Source organism: Uloborus diversus, chromosome 8, assembly GCF_026930045.1.
Source record: "Uloborus diversus isolate 005 chromosome 8, Udiv.v.3.1, whole genome shotgun sequence".
Lineage (NCBI taxonomy): Eukaryota > Metazoa > Arthropoda > Arachnida > Araneae > Uloboridae > Uloborus > Uloborus diversus.
This window is the reverse complement of record NC_072738.1, coordinates 46,704,887-46,720,752: the sequence shown is the minus strand read 5'-3', so window position 1 is coordinate 46,720,752 and position 15,866 is coordinate 46,704,887. Positions and strand designations below refer to the sequence as shown.

General features: G+C 34.1%; 2 protein-coding genes across 6 annotated transcripts in view; both read right to left on the bottom strand.

Annotated features, from left to right (window-relative positions):
- LOC129228172 (TGF-beta-activated kinase 1 and MAP3K7-binding protein 2-like) overlaps nt 1-15,866 on the bottom strand; it is a 303,446-nt gene that overhangs the window by 31,063 nt on the left and 256,517 nt on the right. The window lies entirely within an intron of this gene.
- LOC129228347 (protein toll-like) overlaps nt 1-15,866 on the bottom strand; it is a 40,620-nt gene that overhangs the window by 9,063 nt on the left and 15,691 nt on the right. Inside the window, exon 6 of the mRNA XM_054863025.1 lies at nt 14,762-14,936. Coding sequence (XP_054719000.1) covers nt 14,762-14,936 — 175 coding nt within the window. The remainder of the gene's footprint in view (nt 1-14,761; nt 14,937-15,866) is intronic.

Below are 15,866 nucleotides of genomic sequence, written 5' to 3'. Positions count from 1 at the left end.
CCCTTTTTTGTTTATTTTATTTTGCGTACTTAGATATGTTGCAGTTGATCTGTTGTTTATTTTTATTTCCAGGAGAAAGGAGCATTACATTAATCATTAGCATTCTTCTGAGGGGTTAGAGGAGTGAAAAGTTCAAAAGCACGAACATATGTAGCAAGGAAGGAGACTCATGAGGATATTCCATCCTAAAATATTTAAAGATCATCAAAAACGATCTTTTATTTCTGAATTTTTGTTCATTATTTTTTCCCTTATTTTTTGGTTTAAAAGTAGAGTATCATCCTCACTCATGAGACTCATGATCAAAACATTTTCACGTTGTAAAAATTAAAAAACAAAAAGTCTCGGAAACGTCGCATGTTGCATACAAGTCATACCGCAATCTTCCGATATTCTTTATATTACACTCGCAGATATAATTAAAATTAAAAATGAAATCAAGTACGCTTATAATATAGCCATTTATGTGTATTTATATTTCTGGGAATGCACTACCCCCATTGCTCATTACTACATCGTGAGTGTTCGTAAATGAGTGGCATAAATCACTATATCCCCCATTGACGACAAATAGATAAAAAGTTTTCTAAAAAGTCTATGCTGAATTGCATTCTTATATACAGGGTGTTCCGTTTTAACCTGCAAATATCTCTATTTTCGCAACCGTTAGTCCTAGACGCATACTTCCTATTCAAAAATGTTCAAAATCAGATGCAGAGTTAAGATATTGAAAGTTTGAAGCGAAAATAAAAATTAGTCAAACATTACAAAATTGAACTTTTCATACGGGCTCTAGGTCCCTTTATGTTTAGGGAAATCCATTGAAAAATATTACTAACACAAAAAACTTGACATTCGTGCGACCAAAACTCAAAAAGATTATCGAGTTCAAAGTTTTAAGGGACCATACATACGATGTGATTGGAACTTATCGCCCTTTCAGACAGGGTTGGCCAAATTGGACCCAAAGGGTTTTTTTGAAAAAAACCATTTAAAAAAACCCATTACTTAGCCCACTTTCGGGTTTTTTTTAATTTTCTGAGAAGTTTAAAAAAATTAATTAATTTAAATACTTTCACAATTTAAACTTCTTTTTTATTTGATCTTCACTACAGACAACGGACATAAAGAATTCATTTTGAACTTAAATGGTATTTCTTAACTTTTAACGGCATTAAAAAATACTTCAAAGATTAAACAAATATATATTTAACTTTTTTCTTTAACTGGTCAATAAATAACTCAAATTATCTTGACTAAGTCCTGTCATGTCTGATTTTCTCAATATTTGTAAATTGTACAGAGGAAACTCTAGCTAAAAGGCTTTCATGTGAATTATTTTCTGCAAACCAACGCGTCGCAAATCTCTAATAAACAAGGTATATTTTTTAGAAATTAACAGATTTTACAAATGGTCGGACAGAAAAGAGAATAAGATGTAGGGGAGACCGGGGTTAGTTGTTACACGGGGTAAGTTGTTACATTCGAATTTAAAAATAACCGCCAGGAGAAACTGACTTTCCTTGCAGTAGATGATAGCACTCACCTATCTGCATTCCCTGACAATCACTGAAGTGCTTGCAGTCAGTAGCATGGAGAGTGCTCAAGGAAAACGGTTTTTTGAGTCAGGAAGTAATTTTTCTTTCCGCTGTTATTTTTCTATTTGTGACGAAGCCGTTGCAGATAACGAATTTATTTCTGTACCACGTGAAAGCCTACATTTTTAAGTGCTAACATATTTAAAAGTTTTGTACAAAGATATAATACCAGTAATATGTGCCAAGAACTAAAATGGCGTCGTATGGGGCAAGTTGTTACAATTTTGTTGGGGCTAGTTGCTACAAGTAACAACTTGCCCCATGCAAGTTTTAATTTAATATTATGTTTTCTTTTTAAATGTGATATGGTGGGGGACTATAAAAACAAGACGGGCAAGGGCAAAATACCTAAAGAAACATACATGGATGTGGCTAAAAAAAGTAACTGCAGGTAGTTCATTACGAAAGGCAGCTGATGAATTTTATGACACTAGAGAGATTCTGCAGTAAGATGAAAAATGCTAGTGGTGGTAAGTAGTATTTCTGATCTGTTTTATTGCATGATTTAATTCATATAAAGTACTGTAATTGGAAGACAACAGTAATAATAGTAATAATTCTGATCTCTTTCATTCTATGATTAATTTATTGTTAATATGTATGATTGAATAAATAATAATTATAATTACAACAATGATAATAATAATAAATTATGTATTATTCCAGTGTAGGTTTTTCTCCAACGCTGCAGGCAGTGCAGAAGTAAAGACGGTTCGCAAGCGCAAACCATCGGTCAGCGCCACTTTAACAAATACACCAGTAAAAAATGTTTTGCAAGCCAAAGCTGGAAAACAAAAATCTGTGAAAAGCAAATTGTGTCTCATAGAGAAGAAATCAACAGACACAAAGGCAAAAAAAAAAAAAAGATGCGTCCAAACAGTGAGTTCTTCGGATAAAGATGATGAAGACTGGTTCTGCATAGAGTACTCTAAACAGTACTCAGAATACAAAAAAACAACTAAACGGCTTCAATGTCGTAATTTTGACACATGGACACATGACCGATGTGCTAAGTTTTTATAAATTATATGCTTGTGAAAGTTGTAATTCGCGGACAATGATAATGATAGTTTATTAGAATAAGTCATTAATGAAGTAAATTTGTAAAGCCAAAAAGTTTTTGATTTTTAATGTGGTTAAGAATTTTTAAAATTTAACAGAATAAACCAGAAAATGTGTAAAATTCATTTCATCACTAAAATATATCTCATGTAACAACTAACCCCATATACTGTAACAACATGCCCCATGCTGGGGTAAGTTGTTACAATCTACATCTATTCAAAAAACTTGAAATATTTTGGAGTAGTGGATTCTAATCCTTTTTAAAAAAATATGTTATGAATGTTAAACAATCTAGATGCATTTTAAAGTTTCACGCGTGTAAATTATTTAAATAGTTTAGCGTAAAAAAATATTGAAAAAAATTGTAACAAGTAACCCCGGTCTCCCCTACAGTATTTTCATTATCTTAAGAAAAAGTTTAATATTTCTTACACTGTATACAGAAATAAAAAAAACAGGCAACATAAAATTCAAAGAAATGTCTTGATTAAGCTGAAATTCAGTAAAAAGGGATTTAAACTAATTGAGGTTCTACAGTAGTTTTGCATAACAAAGTGAAATACAATAAAGTAAAATGCAAAAAAAAAAAAAAAAAAAAAAAATGTAGTAATTAAAAACGAACAAAAGATTCTATCACTCAAGCAGTAACTTTGCCTTATTGTTGGTAATCATGGAAACGAAAAAATCTGAAACTTCACCATTCTTGGGTTTCATCATCTTTTATACTTTTCTTCAGAAAACGCTGAATTTTCCAGCTTTTTTTACCCCAAAACAATTTTTGTGCTTTGTACATATGCTTACGCTACAATGCGCTACAAGTACCCCACATTTTCCCTAAAAAAAGACAAAAAAAAACACATTTCTTTTTAAAAAACCCAGCTTTAGTTGGGTTTTATTTAAAAAAAACCCCAAAAACCCTGCGTTCATGTGCTTTTTTTAAAAAATCCGGGTTTTTGCCAACCCTGCTTTCAGAAGAATGAAAGAATGAAAAATATAAAAGCAACAGTCTTTTTCATTGCTATTCAAAAATAAATGCAAATGTTATGCCATACGACGAAAAAAAATTTGCAAAACCTCGAATAATTTGAAAAACTCCTCTTTATGCACACATATAATTTCAAACCCTTGTTAACTGCTATATTTACCCCAAAATGTGTTGTTGACGGTGAGTGTAAAGTGGTGTAATCACAAAACGCTGCGTTTTATATCTCAGTGAATATTAGTCGCTTTGCGTTGGACTTAATTTTCAATAGAGATAACTTCCCTAAACATACGTAGGGGACCTAGGGACCGTATAAAAAATTAAATTTTGCATTTTTTGACCCATTTTCTTTTTGCTTCAAACTTTCAATATCTTAACTTTGCATCTGATTTTGAACATTTTTGCAATTAGAAGTATTGCATCTAGGACTTACGAAAGGTTGCGAAAATAGAGGTCCTGCAGGTGAAACCGGAATACCCTGTATAGGAGATGGCATAATAACAGAAAGTTTTTTCGTGTATATTTCTACACATCTTAGGGGTTAAAACGTAACTGTAAACTAAATTCATGTCAAAAAGGGTTGAAATCCACTGACGATTCACGAAAAATCAATTCATTTCTTTTGTCCCGGCTTGACACACGTTAATGACAATCATTGAATGGTTGAGAATAGTAAATATTCTGTTATCATTCGAAATCACAAAAAAAAAAAAAAAATAATAATAATAATAATAATAATAAAATAAAAATAAAGGCGTGAACTGTTCTCCCGAGATTTTGAGCTCTTAACTCTCTTTACCAATGGAATAAAAGCGAAGTTATATGTCGACAACGATTTAAAGGGCCAATGAAAACAAACGCGCCAGATAAACGATAGGAGAAAAAAATAAAAGGGCGCGCAAAAACAATAAATACGCCTCGCTCCGGATCAACTCATAGAGGCGTGGATCCATCTTCTCGCCAAGCTGAGGGACGGACGAAAATAACTCCCGATATTTTGGGCTAAAAGCAGCCCTTTTCTTTACACCTTTTCCGCGGAATGTGCAAAACATTTTCTATTTATTTATCTCAATATAAACCTTATCATGGTTTAATGACCGTAAAGGCAGAAGGGGATGAAATTAAGAAAAGGAAGTAGAGCAACAACGATGTGGATCCTCTTCTACAGCCACGGTGATTATTAAGGACGTTGGCTGAAGGACGCAATATACACCCCCGCCCACTGGAAAACTGCTCCGTTTCGGTTGGGGTTTTCTTGGCTTCTGTTGCTGGAAAGGTGAAAATTGGCCGACGATCTCACTCTTGCGCAGAGATTGCGCCTTAGTGAGGATTATTGAAATCGCGAGAGGCATATTACGACGAGAGTGGAAAGAATGGTGTTTTGGACTACGCAGCAACGCAAGCAACGAGATTTTATGATAAGCAACGTACAGTACAACCAGTGCCGGATCAGGCCCGACGAGAGACCATGTCAGCCTAGTCGGAAAACAGGGACGCGGGCATTGGGGGGGGGGGGCGACACTGACACACACACAAAAGGAAGGGGGAATGAAAAGAAGAAAGAAGGGGGAGGAGGAGACTCCGAATACGAGAAAACGTAAAGATTAGGTAAAATTTACTCTTTTGATATTTACTCTTATGGCAGGCACTTAAAGTTAACTGTTTTCTTGTAAGCAGTTTTGATTTTTTTTTTCTTTTTTCCCCACTTTTTTGTCTCCATTTTTTTACCTTTTCTTTTTTCCTCTTCCCCCCCCTTTTTTTGGGGGGGGGGCAGTGTCATAACTGACATGGGGCCCGCCTTGGCTCTCTGCGGCCTTGTGCCGGATCTAAAGGGGAGTAAGCCGGGGCCATTGCCCCGAGTAGAAACTTCTTTGGCGGAGGAGGGGGGAGGGCAACAAATTCATCCTACAGCCGTGTTTTTTTTTTTTTTTTTTCGTTGAAACTCGATGTAGAAACTTGAAAGAAATGGGTAAGGGCGGCAGTTTGATGAATCTCCTTCGGGGCCCATATGGTCGTTGAGGCCCTTCACAATTGCGATATGATAAATCCGGCACTGAGGGGTGTAGGAGGGGGGAGGGTGAGACGCTCAGTACATACTATAGGGGGGAAATATTGAACCTCTTGATAGTACAAATGACGGACCTGACAACACCCTCTGAAGTTAGCTTTTAGGCACGAATTCAGAGCGAGTCTTATGACACCCCTTCCTTCCCCCTTTAAGTGACCAAAAATAGATTAAGGCTGTTGTTGTTGGTTGTTTGTTTTGGGGGTTTATACTTCGAAAGGTTCGCCTCAGATCACCTATTTACCTATTCAAGTCCAAAATTATCCTTATAAACATTACCATTGATAAATTTATCTTCTACAGTCATTTAAGAAGTGCAATTCTCACAAAATGAAATTCTCTACTTATTCCTGCTGTAAAGTATTCAAGAATAACTAAGCAAAAGAATTTGCATTAACAAGAACTAATATACATTAAAAATTAAAAAAATCCTGATCCTAATTGCCGGTCTCACATTAAGATAAACTGTGCCGGAGTAAGCAAACATATAAAATTTGAATACAATTAAATTATTATTTAGATGACAAGAGAAACAAGGAAAAGGGAAGATAATCATACCTTCGCACCAAGTAAAATTTGCTGGTCTCAAAATAGAATTAAGAGAGAAAACTGATAATCCCTTTAAAAATCTTTCTTATATACTGAACATAGAATAGGGAAATTTAGAAGAGATAACACGTCTATGGTAAAAAGAAGAAGAAATTGAAAACGTAATAATGGAATACATGGGAGCATGGGACAGAAAATGAGCGGGGTTAAGATGACAAATCGCTTCGCAAGATTGGTTTCTCAACAATCTCGTGAAACGACGGAATAAAAGAGCTGGCGGATTGGCTTACGTTTTAACTCCCGTTTTAATGTAATCCCATGAACGAAATTCATAAACTTGCAATAATACCCAAGTTTAAATTAACTACCAACTGAGATTCAATATTGTAATGTTTTGAATCAATGTATCCTAAGATCTAAAGTGTGAAGCTGAAGATCTTGGTATACCATAGGTCTATCTTCCGGCTTCAGTTTGTCAGTATAGTGTCACCTCTATGTTAATTTCCTTTCTCTAGGTATTTCCGGCTTCAATTTCTAAGTATAGTGTCATCTCTATATTAATTTCCGTACTCATGGTACAATTTCCGTCTTCAATTTCTAAGTATAGCGTCATCTCTATGTTAATTTCCTTACTTTATATGCTAATAACAATGACATCGTTACCAATCGCGTGAATTAAAATTTAGAATCATAGTTAAAATTTAGTAAAAAAAAGCTTATACAATTCCAGCTCTCTATAACTTGGAAGTTTCAAACGATCTCCAACAGATGCGGAAAACTTCGCTCTATCTTTTAGTACAACTTTATACTTTAAACCGGCGATTCTCAACCGTTGGTACGGTGGATTGGCACTGGTCCGCAGAAAAATTTAGCCGTACTTAGAGATTTTTGCTCGCTCAAGCTAAAAATAACCTTCCATACTCCAAAGAAAAAAAAAAAGAAAGATGGAAAGAAAGAAAACATCATAAGAGTGATAATAATACTCTACATGACATCTTTTACGTGAGTTTTGTGAATATATTTTTTTAATTGTCTATGATTTTTCAGCGGTGATTATTATTTACGTATATTTTTTTGTAACAGTCCTTTAATGCCTATAGTTGGGGTAAACCTAACCCGGCAGCATCATAATGGAGCGATTAGGATTTGCGTAGCCTTCACGTTGTTGCCAGGTTAGGTTTGCCCCAACTATAGAAAAAAAATAAAGCCATTTAAAAAATTATAATGACATACATTTGTTTTGAAATGTCAAACAAAAATTTTCATATTTAGTCATATCAAATGATTGTTTACCATAACCCACAACTGTTACGTAGGAAAATTGTTCATTTTATCTCGTTCTTCATCATGCCGGACAGCACACAACTCTCTGGAAATGAAAAGGGGCAAAGTATTGCTTAGGCCTGGTTCCATGGGTAGGCAACCTAGGCGGCCGCCTAGGACGACAGATTTTAGGGGTGGCAAATTTCGAGATTGAAACTTTTTTATTTTTAAATATGAATATCTGTTTCAGCGTCATAAGATTCACTGCTTCAATGCTAAAAAAAAAATAGTTTGTGTACCAGTGCTTGGATATGCAAAACATATTTCGGAATTTAACAATAAATTCAATTTAATTTTAGAGGCGGCAAATTGCGTGATTTAAAAGTCTTTTAAAAATATTAATATACAGGGTATTTCTGAACTCTTGGGCAAAACTTTAAAGGAGACTAGTACACATCTGGACACGCAATATAATGGCAAAATAAGTGTTCCAAACGTATTCCGAAGGAGATGGGCACCATTAAAGTTTAGGGGCCAAAATTTCAAATGATCATAAGAAACGGAAAAATTGGTCGATTCGTTTGCGATTTTCGCTAAAATTATTCTTTTTATTTGAAGATAAATTGTGAAGATGTAGTTTAAAAAATGTCGATAGAGGGAGCTTCAGACTTTGGAAGTAACGAACAACTATTTTTTACCACTATTTTTGAATCTCATTAAACGTTTTCTAATGCTTGAACTTAAACTTTTGAGCTCAAAACCTGAATTGTTGAGTATGATTAAGTAGCGAAAACTGAACTCTCTTCAAAGGTTGAAATACACTTTGTCACAAAAAAATGTATGCATCACTAATAAAATGAGCTGCAACCAACAAACTCGGCATTAATGTAGTTTGTTAAGAGATGATTTAAATTTCGTCGCCAGTGGCGAAAGGGTAAGCGCGCTATGCACATGCAAGATGTGCAGATAAGTACGATTGAAAGCTTGTGTCAAAGGGCACTTCAAAAGAAACTGTCGAGTTGTAAGGACTATTGAGACTAGGACGACCTTTTAGCGGTATGCGAATATTTGTTGGACTTTTTAAAGGGACGTACAGTAGGTCTCAGTGATGCAGGTTGGTTGTAAGCGCGTATCTGCCGCTACATCGGTCGGCGCGATATGGTAGTAGCTTAGTGTAGGTAAAAATAAATGAATCACTCCATTGCAGTCGGTTAAGGCATTCTAGAGACGAAAATGAGCGCGAAGATCGCACATCATAAGAGCGGCCACTACCTTATCAACAAGGTCGTTAACATTAGTTCCATGCCGTTTAACATCTATCAAGAAACTGATGGTTCCCAAAGCAGAATAATGCTACATTTGCGAGGTACGTCGCAGAACAGATCCCTGAGCTGCAGAACAATTCTGTTCAAATGCGAGAGGAAAACTCAAGACAAATTTTCTGCAGAAATTCTACAGATTGCTGTGCCTATTTCTGCAGAAAATCTGCAGGAACTGAAGATTTTCTGCAAACATCTTCCAACTCAAGATAAAATTTTGCACAAATTCTGCAGATTTCTTAAAGTTAGAAGAAAACATAAAATTCTCGGAAATTACGATAATTCGGCGGAAATCTCGCAAAAAATGTTGAATTCGTAAGTCATCTGCAGAAACTTTAGATTATTTAGATTTTATTACTTTGATTTTATTACTTTAGATTTATTATTTTGAACTCGAAGAAATCGGCAGAATTTGTGCAAAACTCCATCTTGAGTAGGAAGATATTTGTAGAAAATCGGCGGTTTCTACAGAATTTCTGCAGAAATTTCGCATCCTAATTCTGAAAAAAATTCTGATTTTTTTAGCGAAATGGTTATCCTTTTCCTTATTTTTCCCAATCGATCTTCACCACTACAATTTCCTCCATAAATTTACGTTTTTGGAAACATGTCAACATTGAACACGTCCATCGCCGAAAATTGCGTGGCTTGTTTGATATTTCAATCCTTTTGCAAACGGAAAATATTTCAATTGTTTCGAAAGTTTTGAAATGTTTTATTATATGCTACTATAACCGCGACTCATTTTATTTATTATTTTAGTAATTTATGAATTTATCAACATTATTTTAATTACTCCTTCATGCCATGCAAAATTAACCAAAAAAAAAAAAAAAAAAGAAACATGGTTCGACCCCTAGGTTCGGATTTTCATAAAATGTTGTATCTTTACTCTTTTTATGCATTTAAGAAAGCATATAGTAAAATATTTTGGAGGTTTCAAACCGGTTTAGGCTCTACAGAAATGCATAACAACAGTGAAGTTTAAAAAAAAAAACCTTCTGTATGTGAAACAATTTTGATTTAGAGCTCCGGATTTGTGGGAAAGGTCACGTTGGTACCTTCACTGTTAAAAAAACCCTGAAAGTTCAGGTAGTTTTCTGACTGATTTTAACAGAATATTTCCGTAATGCTTCAAAACGTATTTTTTCCTTACAACAACGTAAACATCCCGACGAAAACGGAATTTTTCCATTTCTAGGGTTGCCGCTGTGCTGTACTTTGCTCTGATTAGTCTTCAAGTCATGATAAACATCCCTTATTGATAGTGCTTATTAATCGCACTGTTACATTTTGCTAATTAAAAGCATATTTAGAATAATAACTCGGATGCTGTAGCTTGCTATTTCATGTCTGGAGAGTAATATACTCGTTATGTCGAAATTGTTTATACGCCTTTGAGCTTTGTAGGTTTGGAAAAATGTTCGCGCCATTTTTAGACTGGCAGATGTGTTTTGATCGCCCTGATGATTTGATGTGGGTTTTACTGAGTCAGTATTAGAATATTATTGCGGTGTATTATTTTGCTTAATACTTCGAACAATTCTATTCGTTAGTCATATTGTGTGTTCTAGCGGTGAGAATAGTTTTAGGATCCCGTGTTATCCATTTTAAAATAAAGGCTATTGGATTACTTGTATCCAGACGCAATGGAGACGCTTAAATTTAGCACCGCTGGTCACATGTAAGTATTGTTGAATATCTTTGTACATGTTAAAATACAAATGTATTTTTCTTGTTAATATGCATTTGATAGAATTCCGATGGTAGCTGATTTAGAATTTATAGAACTATTATAAAGTTATTGTTTTTGCTCTAATGCGTTGTATTCTTGAAAATTATTAAAACGTTAAATGCCAACATTTCGTATCAACCGGAGATTATCGTAGTGTGCGAGCAAGACAGAAAAAAATCACTCAGTTTTTTTTTTTTTTTTTTTTTGACAGAGTGAAAGTAAACATTTTGAATCTCTAAATAAAAGTATTTCTTGCTGTTATATTTTTTTCGAAAAGGCATAGCAGATTGTTAATCTTTGAAAATACAATTTTGACAAGAATAAGTTTTCTTGACTACTTAGAAATCTGGAAAAATTCATTACTCCTTTCGGGATTTCATTTATAATAAAAAATATAAATTATTTATTTCCTTAGGATCTCATCCAACAACTTATTTGAGATTATTGCAAGTTTCTTGTAAAAACATTTCGGGTAAAACGAACTGATTGATATGTTTAGCCTAAGTATAATGCTTATGCACTAAAAATCTATATTGCTATTCCAATGAGTGAAAAATGCGGAAATCACCGGGAGGGGGGGGGGGTAGACATCATCTGAGCAAAAAATTCTTCACGTGTATGTCAATGATTCTGTTTTTAAACACAGTAAATTGGTATACAGTACTCTCCATCAGGTATATTATTCCATGATAAAGTCAACCGGTTTTTAATGGTATTTTATTTGACTCATTCTGCAAGCAAAAATATTCTATTTTTCATGTATGCTTTTCCATGCCACGCCAGAATATGTACGAAGAGAAGTCGAAGGAAATATCGAGCAGTATCAGCATCAAAAATTGGTGTTAGATTCAAATCCACTAATTTCCTTGTTGGTACTTTTCGATTATTTTTATTCATCTGAAGGTGCGAATTTCGAGATGATGCTTGAAAGATAAGTTATCAAGCAAAAATTTCACTTAAAATATATTTTAGTAATAAATACAAATTAAAAAAATAATAGTTCATGAATAGTTAAACTATTTTTCTATTATATGTCATTTTAAACATAGGATAGAAAAACGAGAATGAAATTTCAGTAAAATATGTGAAAATGAGAAACGAAAAAATAGCGCAACGAAAAATCAAGAACCGAAAGTTCTGTAAAGACACAGAAAATTTTAAAAACGGGAAAATAGATGAACGGAAAATTTAAAAACGGAAAAATAGATCAACGGAAAGAAGAGAAATGGAATTTTCGTTAAATCACGGAAAATTTATAAATGGAAGAACAGAACTAAACGAAGAAATGAGAAATGGAACTTCTGTTAACGGAAAATAATTTAACGGAAACGTAATATTTACGGCAACTTTGCTGCCGGTACTTTATCCGTTATTTTCAGGAAATTTTTTTAACAGTGTTGTGTATACAATACTTGAAGAACTAGCAGAGCAATTTTCGTCAAATAATTTTTCGTTGAAGAACATAGTCAAATATTCTGCTTTGGGGCTGATGGTATCAAGAAAAACAATCCTGAGTAGACTGAAAGGCGCTTGTATCTCGAACCGGCGTTCCATTGCGATGAATTGGATTTTCCCTGCACTTGATTAGCTGGAATGTGACATACAGGAGGCATGTTATCTTCAACGATGAAACCCGATTTAGTCACAGTGGTCATAGGTAACATATTTCACTCCATACCACGCCGTGTTGTGTTTAGTACAGCTGCTAGAAGAGGGTAACAACTTATGGTTTTGTAATATTTATTGTGTCATAACTTCTTAATAAAACAATCTTTTGTTCTGAATTTGTAATCATTTCCTTATCTTGTCATTGGCCACATCCATTTTAAGTTTCCTGAAGATCGCTCATTTCCTTCTGGGTTAATGTACTGTTATGTGACAGAGTGTATTTCAACTTCTGAACACAGTTCAGTTTGCGCGATTTAATCACGATCAATGATTCTGATTTTGAGATGAATACTCAAGTTTAGGTCCAAGCATTAGAAAAAATCTAATAAGATTCAAAAATAGCAGTAAAAAATAGTTGTTCGTTACTCCAAAGTCTAAAGCGCTCACTATCAGCATTTTTTTTTTCAACTACATCTTCAAAATTTATCTTCAAGAAAATACTGATTAAAAGAATAATTTTAGCGAAAACCGCAAACAATCCATCAATTTCTCCGTTTTTTTATGATCATTTGAAATTTTGCCCACTAAACTTTAATGGCGCCTATCTCCTTCGGAAGACGTTGGGATCCTTATTTTTGCCATTTTATTGCTTGTCCTGATGTGCACTATCATCCCTTAAAGTTTTGCCGCCCAAGAGTTCAGAAACACCCTGTATGTTTCAGTGCTACCAAGATTCACTACTTTAATGTTAAAAAAAAATAATTGGAGTGTCTACTAGTTCTTGAATATGCAAAACACAGTTTGGAATTTACCTACAAACTCACTTTAATTTTATGAACTTTGCTATTAGTTTTATTTTATTAATATATAATTACTTTATTTTACTATTGTTATTATTAAATAGGGGTGGGGGCGGCAATGGGGTGGTTTCCTTCAGTCAAAAGTACTACTTTTAGTCATTGAAATGGATAGAATGAGCAAAAAAAAAAAATAACATGGACCCAGAAAATACTTTTATTTTTCCCCAACAGTTTTTTTAATTAATTTTTTAAAATGTCCGATTTTTCAAACATGGCGTGGATGCACTTTGCCGCATCTTTCTACTACGTTTCCACGTTATGATAATCAAGCAACGAATTAAAATTGCGCTCTACGCTTGCTATCAACCATATCGTTGCCAATACCCGTGAGTAAAGATGCGAATTAAATATTTTGCACTGTGAACGGCAACACTGAATGGCATTTCATCATTTGTTACGTCATCGACAGAAGCCGTAAACAATGAAAGCGCTCCGATTAAAGTATTTTTTTTTTTTTAAATAATAAACCTAAACAAATTATTCCAAAAATGGTCAGATCCTATATTTTTAAGCATGCTCTTCCAGAAAAAAATACTTTTAAAATTTTGGAAACGACCCCATTGTTAATATCGCCTCGGGCGGCAGAACTACAAGAGCCGGTCCTATTGCTTACAGAAAATGCGAAATGAGTGGACGTGAAATTATAAGGAAGATAAACAAAAATAAAACAGCAATTTATAATTTTTTGAAAACCCCAAAGAATATGGCAAGAAAAAGCGTACAGGCAGGCTGCTTACTCTTACTAAGCGCCAAAAACGAGCAATTGTCCATTCAGCTTGCTTAAAAAATCAGTTCTATTAAAATTAAAACAGAAATAAATGTATCATGCTCTTCTATCCGAAGTGCGTAAGGTTCTGCAAAGGAATCCCAACGTTAGATATGCTGAACTGCGGCCACATTCACCATTTACAAAACTTCAAAAAAAAAAAAAAAAACTTAGATTGGAATTCGCTAAAAAAACACGTTTTTTTTTGGGGGGGGGGTCGATGAAAAAATGTTTTCTGAAGAAAAAAAAACTTTAATTTGGACGGACCAGATCAAGGGCGCCCATATGCAAAATTTTAAGGGGGGGGGGGAGGTTCAGATATTTTCCCCATGGTTTAGCAGGATATTTTACCAATAGAAACCGAGTTCGATGCAGTTTACAGTTTTTAAAATTTGACGTTTTTAATAACTTACTAATGGCTAGAAAAGAAATGTTTTTACATTTCTGCAAAGAAAAAAATACTAAAAGCAAGGAAGTTCTCATTTCTAGGGGGGGGGGGGGCTTGAGCCCCCACTTGTCCCCTTACATGGGCGCCCATGAACCAGATGGTTTTCACCGTTACTGGTATTATTTGCAAAAATATTTTTTTTCTAAACGACAATCGGGGGTGGCTTTGTCATGGTTGTGGGCAGGTGTTGTAGCCAATGGAGCAACACCAATCGTGTCCATTCGAGATCCCTTGAATTCAAAATCATATGTTGATGTATGTTAGCTGAAAATTTGTTACCAGAATCACCCCGATCAAAGGTGGTGAACATAGGCGAGCGCAAGGCTTCAGAAATGGAGGTACCACTGTACCAGGAGTTTGAAATTAAGCTTGGAAAAGCTCCCAAACTTGCTCGCTCAAGGAAAATTTTCAAATATTGTGAGTAAAAAAGCATTTTTAAAGCTATGAGATAAGAAATTAATGAACATAAAATTTTTTATTTGCTAATAGGGGTACCACAGTACCAGTGGTGACCCCAGCACGCCTATGGTGGTGAATATATGTTTCAACAAGACAATGCAAATTGCCATGTGTCTTGTGGATCACGCTCATGGTTTGAAGCCAATTCTGCGAAACTTCAGGACTGTCAGGCAAGAAGCGATGATTCAAACCCCATAGAGAATCTTTGAGGCATTTTAACTAGAGAAGAGTATGAGGATAGGACACAATATGCAAACAAAGACGAACTGACATCATCCATTGAAGTGACGTGTAAAAACATTTCGAAACAAACTTTAATTGGACTTTCTAAGTCAATGACTGGACGATTGATAAGAGTAATTGAAAAAAAAAAGCTATTTTGTAGAATACTTATTTTTTTCGGGACATATTTGTTAATGTCCTTATAATTTTCCCATGTTTTACATAATATATTTGTGATAACATTTAATTTAACAATTGTTTTGTAATAACATTTCATACTAACAGATTTCTAATATTTTCTGATTACAAGTTGATTTTGTTCACAGTTGATGCTTACTTTCATAAACCCTCATTTTTCAACATGTCCTTATAATTTTTTCGATGGCTCTATCAACATATTTATCTGTTAATTTGTTACTATTATTTCTTTGCAAAAAAAAAAAAAAAAAAAAAAAAGGTGAAAAAAGCCTCAGCCTTTTGCAAGAAAAAAAAAAGGAAGGAAATGGGGGGGGGGGGGGGGGCACCAGTCTGTAAAAAGAGTTAACAGGTTTTAATAATAATAATAATAATTATTAATAATAATAATAATAATTATTATTATTATAATTAAAAATAATAGAATAAGGTATAGGGGGAAAAAAACAAAGCCGAGAAGCGATTTTTTTTTAAAAGCTTTTGTAGGTCTTCGGGATCAAAAAAGATTGAGAAACGCTGCTTTAAACCTAACAGCAAACTCTACATACCACGAGCAAACAGTAAGAATAACTTCTATACTTACCATTTGTTCGCAACAAATAAATAAATAAATAATATAATACGTTTAGTAATTGCAAAAAATCACAAGCATTTAAAAAAAAAAATAAAACTATTAGGTAATGTCTTCGTTTCGAATTCCCAATAGCTGTTACAACTACATCATGTAATTTC